The following is a 13,771-nucleotide window of genomic DNA, read 5'->3' as shown; positions in this document are numbered from 1 at the left end:
ATACATTAAAATCATTAGTAACACTAATTTACAAAGTTTTGAATCAATTTTTGGCAAAACATGGTCAAGTGAATATATAGGTCTGGCCCATATTTTACTTCAGGAAAGCAAATGCACAATTCCTATAACGTTATTTAAATGGATATAATCTAGCGGAAGATTATCAATCCTACCAACCAAAATACACTTGCAAACTGCAGCTCTCAGAAGAATGTAATACTATAGGACTATATTTACTAAAGCTTAATTCATACTATTAGCCCATATGAATAAAGTCAGCTGTGCAGTACTTACGGCACATTTGTCTAAGCATATGCTAAGATTTCTTCATTCTCTTTCTGTAAACATTTCAAGTGATCAAAATATTTGATCAGCATCAGCAAACTATTAGCAAAAAAAAAATGTCTTATCCACATGCTATTCAAATGTTAATTCATGGGTTCTTGGTTTAAGGTTCAAAATGTTTTTTTTTTTGCCACATACCAACCCAAGATTATAATGTTGAAATCTAAGCCATATCCTCTCAATGTTTAAGCACAAGTTCAGAAACTCATTGCATTTAACTGAACTGAAATATACACACTGGGTTCTTCATCTCCTTCATTCTGCATGCCTTCTACTCATCATGCATTAAGCCAAAAAGCCAACTTCTTTATAATTGACATCCGATACAGAGAGCAAGCTATGTTGCAGTCCTTCTGGTTCTAAAGCAATATAGCCATTTTTGTAAGACTTGCCACTATTGGCCTTCAACTAGGTAGTTTAGCAAAGGCCAGGTAATAACCATTAGTCACTTGACTCCAAAACATTCAAATGACACTTCATACTGATAAGAGAAGCCATGGGAAAAATGAAAATCCTGTGTTTTATTAAGCTCTATGATTTCCTTCTTTCAAAATCCAATTCCAAGTATGAGCTAATGTAAATAAAATGCGTACTTAACCATTGGATGCAGAGTGCCCAAATTTTAGGGTAACCAATAGAACATATTTAGGTAGGACTTACACTTGTAACTTTCCGATAAATTTGAGCAGCATTCTGGCATTCTGAGTAGGGATACTCTGAGGTAGCCATTTCCAGCATGCACATTCCAAAAGCATACACATCCACAGACTCATCGTAATGTTCTTCATACATTTCTGGGGCCATGAATTCTGGAGTACCTGGAAACAAAACAGCAGAAAAGTAATATAATCTTATGCTAACAATTAAAGCAATGATTCAATAACAACTTCATAAGGTGGAAGGAATGGAGGACATGTACTTACTAAATTAAATTTCCTTTTATTTTATGGAAAAAAAAAAAGCCATTATATGAGCTGAAGTCTAACATGGAGGGCTGGGAGGATTGTTTACGACTATGCAAATATAAGAATGGCTTTAAGGAATGAGTTCTTTGGGGTCTCCAAGCTAGTAGATAAATGAACCGCCAGAATAGGTTTTAGAAACACTGACTCCTGACGAGTGAATGGATGCTTTATTCCAACCATCTATAAACACTCATAGTAAGAGAAAACTGATAAACATTGTTCAATACCACTCACATGTTTGATTGCATCAGAAAGGCTGACTGAATGCAGACCTCAATTTTCAAAAAATAAAATCCACATACTAAACTCTGAAAAACCAATGATCTTTGAAGATTGTTTTGAAAGACATTTTGAAGTATATACCCAAATAAAGCCAAATATCAAAGTTCATATTTTGTCTCCAACATTTTCTACATTATAACAAATGTAGAAATCAGGAATCCAGAGGTGTAGCCAGGGGGGGGGGGGGGGGGGGGGGGGGGGGGGGGGGGGGGGGAGGTGGGACGCAAGGGGATTTTGAATTAAACTGTGCCTATGAGGATTGGCCCTCCAGCCTTCCACCAGCACCTGTTTTGCAAAAGGTCAGCACCCCCCCCCCCCAAAAAAAAAAAAAAATCAAGTTATGCTTCTGCTGAGGAATCCACCAGTGGTTTTTAGGGCAAGGGGGCACAAAATGGTCTGGATTTCAGAATGGTCTCAACAACAGGTATGAGATGTATAGATGCCACTGGATTCATTCGTTTACTTGTGGAGTGGAGGAGTAGCCTTGTGGTTAGTGCAGTGGACTTTGATCCTGGGGAACTGAGTTCAATTCCCACTGCAGCTCCTTGTGACTCTGGGCAAGTCACTTAACCCTCCATTGCCCCTGGTACAAAATAAGTACCTGAATCTATGTAAACCAATTTGAATGTAGTTGCAAAAACCTCAGAAAGGCGGTACATCAAGTCCCATTTCCCGTCCCCCTTTCCTTTGAAGTTGCTTTACTCTAGGTAGATTTTTTCAAAGACATGAATCTAGAGGAAAAAAAAAAAAAAACCCCTGCAATAGCTTGTATTCAGGCTCCCCCCACCCATACCTTTCCCGTCTTCACTAGATTTTCAGGCCTCACTGAAAGCAAATTAGGGGCCTGGGAAAAAAAGTGTGAATGTTGCAGACTTTTGTGGCAAAGTGGAGGTTTTTGTTTTTTTTCCATTTTTAAAGTTTGCTTTGGTGCAGTTTTTACTGCTGCACGATTTTAGTATGGTAGGACAGGCTTTTGTACTGCATATCTAGGCTACTTGTAACATGCTTTATATGTTGTTTACCAAGAGTGTTGTGGTCCACTTTACTAGTCCACAACAAATCTAGACAGTGTATCATTTGTATATCATAAAGGCCATGAAAAGGTGCAAAAAATACATATTTATAGTTTTTATTTTAATATAAACTATTTTGCTGTTCTTGAGCTGGGAGCAGATCTGGAATTGCAAGACAGCATTTTTTTCTGGTAGCTTGTAGAAATTTGTAGTTTGACATTTTGGGCTGTGCTAACTTGTGATAAGTTGCTGGTCAGCAACTAAAAGCCAGAGACTCCTATGATTAAGGACACCTGCTGTATCCAGATAAACAATCAGAAAGAGAATTAAGAGGGTGGAGGGGGCTAGTATGATGACTGTGCATACCAAGGACATAGGTCAACCTATATCAAAAGAAAACTTATGCTTATATGCTTGAGAGGCCCTAACTGCCAATATAATAAGGGAATAAATAATAGCATTTGATGGAACATAGTGGAACATGATTATGTCATAACAGGAAACAGAATATTCTGGAAAGATGCATATTCATTAGGTAAGAAGGGTAATTATAATTAAGATAATGAAGAAAAGAAAAAAGTATTTAAGAGGAACCAGAACTGAGGTGGACATATTGACAGCTCCCAGGGAAAACTGCTTTATTTGTTACTATTTCAATAATTACTGATTGCTTCTTTGACAATTTGAATAAACATTTATTATGTCTAATACTTATTTAGTAGCCAGAGTTTTTCTTGCCTGGAATTCTGCCTGGGGAATAAAGATTTACTCCTTCAGAAGGTTACTTCCGTCTCAGAGGCAAGACAGAATGTGAACACACTTCAAGTGTGTATGTAGAAATAAGAGATTGCTCTTCAATAATCCAACGTAGTCAGTAAATCTTATAAAGATTTGCATGTTTCAGCAAGGTGTCTGCTTCAGGGCCTGTGAGTCTTCAACCCAAAAATAAAAATCAATGTGCTGGCAGTGTAATGAGAACAAGCAAAAACCTCAAGGGTAAAAAAAAACAAACAAAAAAAGCAGCAAATACCAACCCCTCCCCCCCCCCCCCCCCCCCAAAAAAAAGAGGAAGTACACGCTCAAAGGACTAAGTAACATCCAAGGGATCACAAAAATCACTAAAAATATATACAGCAGTGAAAGGCAAAAAGTTTTATTACAAGACAAAACCAAGAAAGTATTAAAGGGAGAAAGGAGGGAAAAGGCAGCAGAGGTAGAAAGAGGAGAAATGGTGAAAATATCTTGGCAAGGTTTAAGAACGCCCCCCCCCCCCCCCCGCCAAATTTCAGTTTTAGAGACAAAGAACCAATTCAGCTTAGATGAAGCTTTTGCTTGGAGGAGGTAAATTTCTGGCTTAAACAGGGAGCCTCCTGCAGTGAGCTGGGGAAGATCAACAGAATGTCCTCACCATATAATTGATAAAGGTGCAATATATTTTATACTTGTGAGTTTGTTATTTATATTGTAATGTAATACAAGTTAGACCGTACTCAACATTTTACTTTGTTATTTAGAGTTGAATACCCATCCAATATGGTCTGGACAAATTACAAACACTAAACAGGTGAACTGGCATGTCTCCATTATCAGAGATTGAAACAGACAGGCTCAATTTCAGAGCCATATCAAGTTTGAGGATATTAAAATAAAAAAAAGATTGTATCTTGCTACCTGCCTACAATATTGATCAAAAACTATAAGAAATCACTTCTAAGCTTTAGACAAAGGTGGTTTCACTTTTTAAAAAGCACTTTGTGCTGAAAAGGAAATTACACTGCTATGAGTTACCACTGTACTTCAGTCAACTTTATATGCCAGCTACATTTTCAGAAAGTCCAAGAACTACACTAGTGCTAAGCAAATTGTAAGGGTGTAAGTTACAATGTGACAATGGTGCATTCATTCCCTCCTATATTTGTAAACTCCATGTGTAGTATATGTTGTATAGTGGTTGGAAGGTTAAGTTGGTGTGTGGGTGAGTTAGGTGTTTGTGGGTAAAGTCTGGGAAGGTTGCATCTAGCTTTCTGTAAACCTGAAATTGTGTAAAGGTGAATAAATGTGGGGTGTGTGTAGGAAGATGTATGACTGTGGCGAGGGATGTTTGTGGAGCTCAGTGTCTACTGGTGGGTGGGCAAGGATAGGCCTAGAGGGCTGTAGGAGTGAGGTAGAGAGGGAGGGTAAGGTAGAATAGACGGCTTATGAATGGTCAGGTCAGGTCCTCCAGCAGAACCTAGATCCATAGACAATATAGTGAAGGTATTTAAGAAGGACTCTGCTTTCTGAGAAACACTTCTTCCGACTCAAATGTTAAAAAGCAGGAAAACAACAGCATTTTTTAAACCAAGGGAAAAGATAAACTGTTACATATACACATTCTCAATGAAAGATTTTATAGGTGAGGGTAAAGCTTTCTAGAGCACAACAGTCATTCCATGGAGCCTGGGCAGGTTACCACCCTCCCCTCCTTTTGCATGTTTAAGATTCTCCGTGTCAGTTTCACCCACAAATGGTGTATAACTAACCATAGCTATTTTGTAGAAAGTTCAAGAATAGAGTAGCTCTCACCTATTACACTTTTGGCAAATGAAGCTCTCTTTAGAGTTGCCAGGCCTAGATCTCCTATTTTCACAGATCCAGTCGGTCCAGTAATAAAGATATTATCACACTTCAAATCTCTGTGAATAATGGGTGGTGTTCTTGTGTGTAAAAAATGGAGGCCTTTCAAAATTTGTCGGCACCAGCTCCGAAGAACCTTTGGCTTCATTACCTTAAATCTTTTCAAGTACCTGAAAGAGGACAGCATAGTATTACCAATGTGGTCAACTGACGTTAATGTGTAATCAAGTACCTACATAAAAGGAAATCTTTTCTAGAACATTAAAATGTTAAGACTATACCAAGGGCTGAAACCTCAAGCTTTAAATGGCAGAGCACCAATTTACTGAAATTCAGTTATAGTATGAAATAGCAACCTGGTTAGTTTTTAACTATTATTCCTGTACACTAAAACCAGACAATCTTTCTGGCAGGCAAAGAAACGAGTCAAGACAAAATGGATCAACAAGAGAATTTGTTTCTTCATCTCAGAACTGTTAAGAGATACCGTCCTTTAGTTTCTAATGGTTTTAAATATAAATTGTAGTCCATCAAGAAAAAGATACCACTGAATAACTCAAAGGATAATTTTAATTTAGTCACACAAGGATACTTTTTGGAAAGGTATGTGAACTTTTCCATTTAGTAATTGACATGCAGCAAAGGCAACAGTTAAAGAAACCTAGTTGTCCAGCCTCATTACCCTTGAGAAACTGACCCATTCCCCCTTGCAGAACTGGTATCTGATGCAACATTTTGAAGGCATCCTGGCATGAACAGCTCTTACAAATTTTAATTGGCATTAGGGAAGGACTAAATTTGTCCATTGTAAACGCAATCTCTCCCCCATCCATTCTGTAGTACATTTATGTTTAGGGTCACCATCTTCTTGCATGACCACTTTTGGCTCAGATTTAGTGAATGCATGGAAAGCCCGAAACTTGCTTGTAGAATTTTCCAATGATAAAGCAGAACTCGGCAAGTTATCCAAGGACCTGATGCAGCAAAGCAACCCACACCTCATGTCTCCTTCAACAAGAACACCTAGGATGACATTCTTACTTTGGGAAAAAAAAACACTGCCAAAGTGCATTATTGTGACTGAAGACTAAATTTTTGATCAGAGTCCTATGGTCATCCAGATGCTCTTTGGAAAATCTGAGGCAGGTGGCGAATTTTGTTTGAGAAGTGTTTTTTATCCTCCTGTTCCCATTTACTTTAGCCCCTGGTGGTTGATGCATGAACCCCTTGCATCAGATGTGGCAAGATTGTGGATATCTTCCCAGTTTGCCCATGGGATGATCTTTATTGTGGCATCACTGAAGATACCAACTTTCTCCACTTGTAGACAGACAGTGGATGAACGAGCCTAAAATATTTAGGTGGTCAGATAGATAAGCATCAGCTACTTTCATAGATCCCCTGAACATTTTTAAATAACGACAGGTTTACACTATCTTATGGTGAAGACCAAATATTTTGAATCTTTGTATAGGACAGGATGCACAAGCTCATTTAAACTACAGGGTGATTTGTTACCAATTAACCAGCTGGATTCAATTTAACTGGTTAATTGTGCTAAGGAAGCTAGAGCTTTATTTACTATTCTATACATTGATTCCGAATTGTTTTCCTATTTTGGCCATTGTTTCAAGAAAAAGGAAATCAGTCCACTTATGCAATAAAAAGGGTATGAATTAAACATTTTAGCAGATGTATCACGGTAAGAATTTACACTTCATATGGGCTCAAACATTCAACACGAAACAGAATTTGTCACTTTCAATCTTAAGATCCATGAGTAGCCCCCCCCGCCCCCAACGTCCCCCCCCCCCCAAAAAAAAAACGTTTCTCTGGTGCATGAAGGTTTGTAAGTCCTGCAGACAAGCCAACATTCTAGTGAGATAATCACTAACTCATTAGGCTTTGTGATCGAAAGTTAACCCATAACTATATAAACGCCCATAGAGGTACCGTTTGTTTTTCAACTAGAAAAAAAAAAGTTCTGCAGTGTCACCCTTTACCTTCCCAGCGTACTCACGTTTTGAGTGTTCCTGATGTCATTAGCTCAGTAACAAGCACAATGCATTTCTTCATCTTCAAACAGGACTCCCAGAAGTCATAAAACCTAACAATGTTTGGATGCTGCAGACCTTTCAACATTTCTGCTTCCTCTTTAAATCTCTGCCGTTCCACCTTAGTAAGCTTCCGGTCCTGTAATTGACACACAAGATCTGTAAATAATGAAGGGTACATTCTTTTTATTACTCGGGAGATCTGAACTCTCTTTACTACAAATCCATATGCTGCTGAACAGGTCTGAAAGAAAAAAAACGCATCTCACCTGCAAAGAAAAAGTTTTTATAGAAAAGGTTGATCAGAACCATTTTCTTTAGCTCAGACCCCTTTCCATAGCAGTCCAATTCCTGGGCTTACAATCAAAAGGGGGCAATTCTATAAACTGGTATCTAAATGTAGGCGCAACAAAGAAATGCACTTAGCCCAATGATGTAACAGCATTAAGGTGCACCTTGAGGAAAGGGGGGGGAATCAGTTTTATTTGGTTACAGCTGCAAAAAGATTGACCAGCACTGTTCTAATCATAAGGCCAATTTGGTCAGCATATGGAAATTTGTTTGCTAAAAATGGAAAGGCTTCCTGCTACAGTCTGCCATAGCCTCTTATTTTAAAATATGGCCCAAACCGATTAGGTTTGGAGTACAGTTATTCTTGGACTTAACATAACCACCATACTGAATCAGACCAATCTAGGCCAGTATCCTGCTTCTATCAGTGGCCAATTCAGGTCACAATTACGTGACAATCCCAAATAGTAACAAAGATTTATGTTACTGATCCCAGGAAACAGCAGCGTTTTCCCCCATGTCTTAGACTATGGACTTTTCCTCCAGGAACTCATCCAAACCTTTCTTAAACCTTGATATGCTAACCACTGTTGCAATGAGTTCCAGAGCTTAAATTATTCAAGTGAAAAAATATTTCCTCTCGTTTTAAAAGTGCTATACTATACTACATACAGGCTTATATTCTGCTTATTTTTAACAAAATTTTAAGTGGAGAACACTAAGAAAACCTCTTCAGTCTAGAGGAAAATATAATAAGTTTAACTAAATTACTCAACTAAAATCTAAAAAAGGGTGTTTTCATAGCTTTACAAACCATTATGGCAACATTCTAAACTGAGACTGATGACTATTTCAGATTATTACACCATAAAAAGGAAACAATGATTCTAAATGTTTTATATTTAACACCCTTTAATGTTGGATAATTGAGCATTTGAGTGTTCCTTGATGTCAGCCAATTGTTTTGCAGAAAAAAAGTTCAATCAAGCCTTCAGAATTTAGACCATAAAAGACTTCATAGAAAGCAAGCGATTTTAAGCTCAATTCTTATTTATTGGACGCCGGTGCAAGGTGACCAACAATGGAGAGGCATGCTCAAACTTGCCCAAAGAGAATATCATCCATGTTCTGCAATAGCTGGAGCTTTTACTGCAGCCTGGAAGTAGTACCATTAACTTCAAAAAGTACAAAGACGAAGACACTCAATGAAAGTTAAAAAAATAATAATAATAAATTCATGTGTACCTGTACACCACGCTATTTCATAGACTTTTATCATATCCCCCCTTAGCCATCTCTTTTTCAATGCTGAAGAGCCCTAAGCTCTTAAGCTTTTCCTCATATGAGAGGAGTCCCATCCTCTTAATTGTTGGTCACCCCTCTGTGAACCTTTTCTAATACTGCTATATCTAAGATATGGTAACCAGAATTCCACACAATACTCAAGGTGTGGTCGCACCATGGAATGATACAGAGGCATTATAATATTCTTGGTCTTGTTTTCTATCCCTTTTCCTAATTCCTAGTATTGTTTGCTTTTTTCTTTTGGCCTCCACCAGACATTGGGCAGAAGATTTCAGCATATTGTCTATCAAGACAGCTAGATCTTTGAGTACAGACTCCTAGGGTGGAACCTAGCATCGAACAAGTGATTTGTATTATTCTACCCTGTTTTCTATCCATCCAAATATTGCCTTCTATCCTATGGGTTTTAATTCTCAGGAGTCTCTTGAGGAACTTTGTCAAAAGCTTTCTGAAACTCCACACACACTAAAATGACTTACCTTTATCCACGTTTACTCATGCATTCAGAGAACTGAAGCAAACTGGTGAGACAAGACTTCCCTTGGCTGAATTCATGCAGACTGACTGTCCCATTAAAACCATGCTTTTCTATGTGTTCCGTACTTTTATTCTAATAGTTTCCACTATTTTGCCCAACACCGACAACAGGCTTACCAGTCTAATTTCCTCGTTCAACTCTATATCCATTTTTAAAAATAGTGTTACATCAACAATCCTCTACTTCTCCTTTTAACCATGCTGGCTGTAATTTGCTCTTTCCACCTTTATTAATTTGTGGACTACATCTGGCCTGAGCTTCCAAAATGGTATTTTTAAACATCCATGCCTGAAAGTCCTAACCTTTGCAACTGAACCTTTCAGCTTTTTAAGCATTTTCCTCATTTTACCCTTTTGAAAATTAAATGCCGCTACAGTAGATCATGTTATCACCGTTTCCCGGTAGACTCAAACACCATTAACTCTTGTATTGTCCTGCATTCCACTAAGGACTAGATCTAAAACAGCTCCCCCCTCAGTTCCCTGGACCAGTTGTTCCAAGAAGCAGTAATTTATTACATCTAAGGAATTTTACCTCCCTAATGTTCTCTGATATGGCATTTAACAAGTCAATGCTGAAGTAATTGAAGCCACCGTTATATTGTTGCCAAGTTAGCTTTTCTAATATCATCTGTATGATCATTCTGGCCTGGCGAATAATATTATAGCCCTACATGTGTACTTACTTGCCCTTCGCACATAAGAATTTCTATCCATAAGGATTCCACGCTGTTTCATGCAGAATTTGTTTTGACAATTCCCAATATACAAATGTGCCTCCCCCCAAATTGATACTCTTTTTGCGATATAATTTGTACCCTGGTAACAGTATCCCAATTGATTGTCCTACCTGATTTCTAAGATACCTATATCTACCTCTTCATTCGGTGCTATATAATCTTATTTTTTAGGGTTCTAGCATTTGTATACAAATTCAAAGTGTGTTTTCTTTCCTGCATCTAGAAGCTGCTTAGAAGTTAACAGGGATAATTTGCTACCTTTGCTCTGTTCTGCCCTTAACACTCGTGGCTTTCATTCACCTTTGAAACCTATCTATTGGGATTCCCTAAATGTCCTGTTATAGTACCATTCAAAGGTAGCTCACTCAGAATGGGGAGGGGGAGGAGAGAGAGCTTGACAGTCGCTCAGATTCAACCGCTCTCCCTTTTGAATATTATAGTGCCAGTAGCCAGGTTCAATCTCCATTAAGGTGGAGTCCATTCCTTTTGGAATAAAGCTTCCTCTTTCCCAGCTTATCATCCAGTTCCTAACAAATCTAAATCTCCTTCCTGCACTATCATCTCATCTGTGCATTGGAGTACTTACTGCCTTCCTCTTGGGTCCTGTACATGGACTAGGGAACATCTGAAAATATTACCCTGGAGGTTCTTGAGTTTAGCTTTCTACCTAAGAGCCTAAATTTGGCTTCCAGAACCTCTCTCCCACATTTTCTTATAATCACTAGTACCCCCATGTACCAAGACAGCACAGTCTCTCAAATGAAGATATATGAATTTTAAGCATTTAAGCCTTTGCAAATCTTAAAGATCTGTTTTGCATTTAAGAGGCTACTGAGACCTACCCATGTCATTTAACATCTAATCCCATATAAAAAGTGTTTTTGAAAGGGTGTTTTAACAGCCTTATCTGTAGTCACTACTGCACTATGGAATGCTCTGCTGTTAGAAATTTGTCTTGATGGTAACTACTCAAAATTAGGAGGGATATTTACTAAATAAATGTGTTTTTTCCCCTCCAGATGTAATTTTATTGATGGGATACCTTTCAGCAATAGATTTTCTCTTTTTTTTTTTTTTATTCACAAGTTGTTGGGTCACAATTTTTCAGATTAATGTGGAGAATACAAGATCATACAAACCATTCCCAAATATATTCTATAATCCCAATGTCCCAAATAAGTATAAGTATCTTGTGGGAAATCTGCTAGAAGATACCTCTTCTGGTGGGCAAGGACTTACATTAGCTTTAAAACAGGAAGGAAGCTTGTACTGAGTGACAGCATTTGCTACGTGAAATGCTGCTTAAACAGCATTTGCAGAAGGGTTTTCTACTGTGGGAGAAGGGGTTTTTTTTCCCCTACACATGATTTATTCTCATCCTCTCTCTTCCCATCTCAGGTACATTGTTTTATAAGATACTAGGAAAAAATGCCCGTTTCTGAGCGGAATGAAACGAGCGCTAGCAAGGGGCTCCCTCCCTCCGTCCGTCGAAGCTACTTGCCTTGTTCGCTGTGGGCCGTTTCGGCCCTGGAGTGTCAATAGCTCCGCCCTCGACGTCATGACGTTTTGACGCGTCATGACGTTTTGACGCGAGGGCAGTGCAGACACTCCAGGGCGCCTCAACTTCCGTGGAGGCTTCAGAACGTTGGGGTTGCCTTTTATATATACAGATTACAAATGTATTCTTAAGAGTACATGAGATTTTACACAAGTGAATCTCAACTTTAGCAATAGGCTAATGCTTGTCCTTTTACAAGTTGACACTAAGTATCTGCTCCCATGCAATTTCAACAGTTAGAACATTAAGGTAGGCGAGACTGGCATAGATTTGGGGGGGGGGGGGGGGCTATCTGATCTTTCGCAGTACATGCCACATATAGCTACCAGTGAGGAATATTGGATACCCAGAGGAAGAGCTCCCTGCCCTGGAAAAGAGCAATTAGAGCTGATTAAATTTAATGAGAAAATGATTCCAAGTTGATAAGCTGAGAATTTGGAGGACAAAAGGTATATTTTCAAAGCATTTAGTAACCTATGGAACTTTTAAGTCTAAGTGCTCTGAAAATGTGCCCCACAGCAAGTCATGGAGATAGTGACCGAGCATCTAAATGGCAGGTGAAATTTAATGTGGACAAAATTCAAAATGAACTATACTACTACTACTTAACATTTCTAGAGCGCTACTAGGGTTACGCAGCGCTGTACAGTTTAACAAAGAAGGACAGTCCCTGCTCAAAGGAGCTTACAATCTAAAGGTCGAAATGTCAAGTTGGGGCAGTCTAGATTTCCTGAATAGAGGTATAGTGGTTAGGTGCCGAAGGCGACATTGAAGAGGTGGGCTTTGAGCAAGGATTTGAAGATGGGCAGGGAGGGGGCCTGGCGTATGGTCTCAGGGAGTTTATTCCAAGCATGGGGTGAGGCGAGGCAGAAAGGGCGGAGCCTAGAGTTGGCGGTGGTGGAGAAGGGTACTGAAAGGAGTAATTTGCCTTGAGAGCGGAGGTTACGGGTAGGAACGTAAGGGGAGATGAGGGTACAGAGGTAAGGAGGGGCTGCAGATTGAGTGCATTTGTAAGTTAGTAGGAGAAGCTTGAACTGTACGCGGTACCAGTGAAGTGACTTGAGGAGAGGGGTGATATGAGTATATCGGTCCAGGCGGAAGATAAGACGTGCAGCCAAGTTCTGAACAGACTGAAGGGGGGATAGATGGCTAAGTGGGAGGCCAGTGAGGAGTAGGTTGCAGTAGTCAAGGCGAGCGGTAATGAGAGAGTGGATGAGAGTTCAGGTGGTGTGCTCAGAGAGGAAAGGGCGAATTTTGCTGATGTTATAGAGGAAGAAGCGACAGGTCTTGGCTATCTGCTGGATATGCGCAGAGAAGGAGAGGGCGGAGTCGAAGATGACTCCGAGGTTGCGGGCAGATGAGACTGGGAGGATGAGGGTGTTATCAACTGAGATAGAGAGTGGAGGGAGAGGAGAAGTGGGTTTGGGTGGGAAGACAATAAGCTCGGGTCTTGGCCGTGTTCAGTTTCAGGAGGCGGTTGGACATCCAGGCAGCAATGTCGGATAAGCAGGCCGATACTTTGTCCTGGGTTTCCGCAGTGATGTCTGGTATGGAGAGATAAAGCTGGGTGTTGTCAGCATAAAGATGATATTGGAAACCATGAGATGAGATCAGCGAGCCCAGGGAAGAGGTGTAGATTGAAAAAAAGAAGGGGTCCAAGGACAGATCCCTGAGGAACTCCAACAGAGAGCGGGATGGGGGTGGAGGAAGAACCATGAGAATGTACTGTGAAGGTATGGTGGGACAGATAAGAGGAGAACCAGGAGAGGACAGAGCCCTGGAACCCAAAAGAGGACAGTGTGGCAAGAAGTAGATTGTGATTGACAGTATCAAAAGCGGCGGATAGGTCGAGGATGAGGATGGAGTAGTGGCCTTTGGATTTGGCAAGGAAGAGGTCATTGCAGACTTTAGATAGCGCCGTTTCTGTCGAGTGTAAGGGGCGAAAGCCAGATTGAAGCAGATCGAGGATGGCATGAGAGGAGAGAAAATCAAGGCAGCGGCTGTGAACGGCGCGTTCAAGTATCTTGGAGAGGAAGGGTAGGAGGGAGATGGGGCAGTAGTTGGA

General features: G+C 39.8%; 1 protein-coding gene across 5 annotated transcripts in view; it reads right to left on the bottom strand.

Annotated features, from left to right (window-relative positions):
* Positions 1-13,771, bottom strand: part of WNK2 (WNK lysine deficient protein kinase 2) — a 233,181-nt gene that overhangs the window by 100,318 nt on the left and 119,092 nt on the right. For all 5 annotated transcript variants that reach the window (XM_030206139.1, XM_030206142.1, XM_030206141.1 and 2 more), the window contains exons 4-6: positions 7,242-7,414; positions 5,171-5,391; positions 1,006-1,163 (exon numbers count right to left, since the gene is read on the bottom strand). In XM_030206139.1, the coding sequence (XP_030061999.1) occupies positions 1,006-1,163; positions 5,171-5,391; positions 7,242-7,414 (552 nt within the window). The remainder of the gene's footprint in view (positions 1-1,005; positions 1,164-5,170; positions 5,392-7,241; positions 7,415-13,771) is intronic.

This window comes from Microcaecilia unicolor, chromosome 6 (genome assembly GCF_901765095.1).
Source record: "Microcaecilia unicolor chromosome 6, aMicUni1.1, whole genome shotgun sequence".
NCBI classification, from domain to species: Eukaryota; Metazoa; Chordata; class Amphibia; order Gymnophiona; family Siphonopidae; genus Microcaecilia; species Microcaecilia unicolor.
Note: the sequence above shows the minus strand (reverse complement) of the source record. Positions and strands in the feature narration are given on the sequence as shown.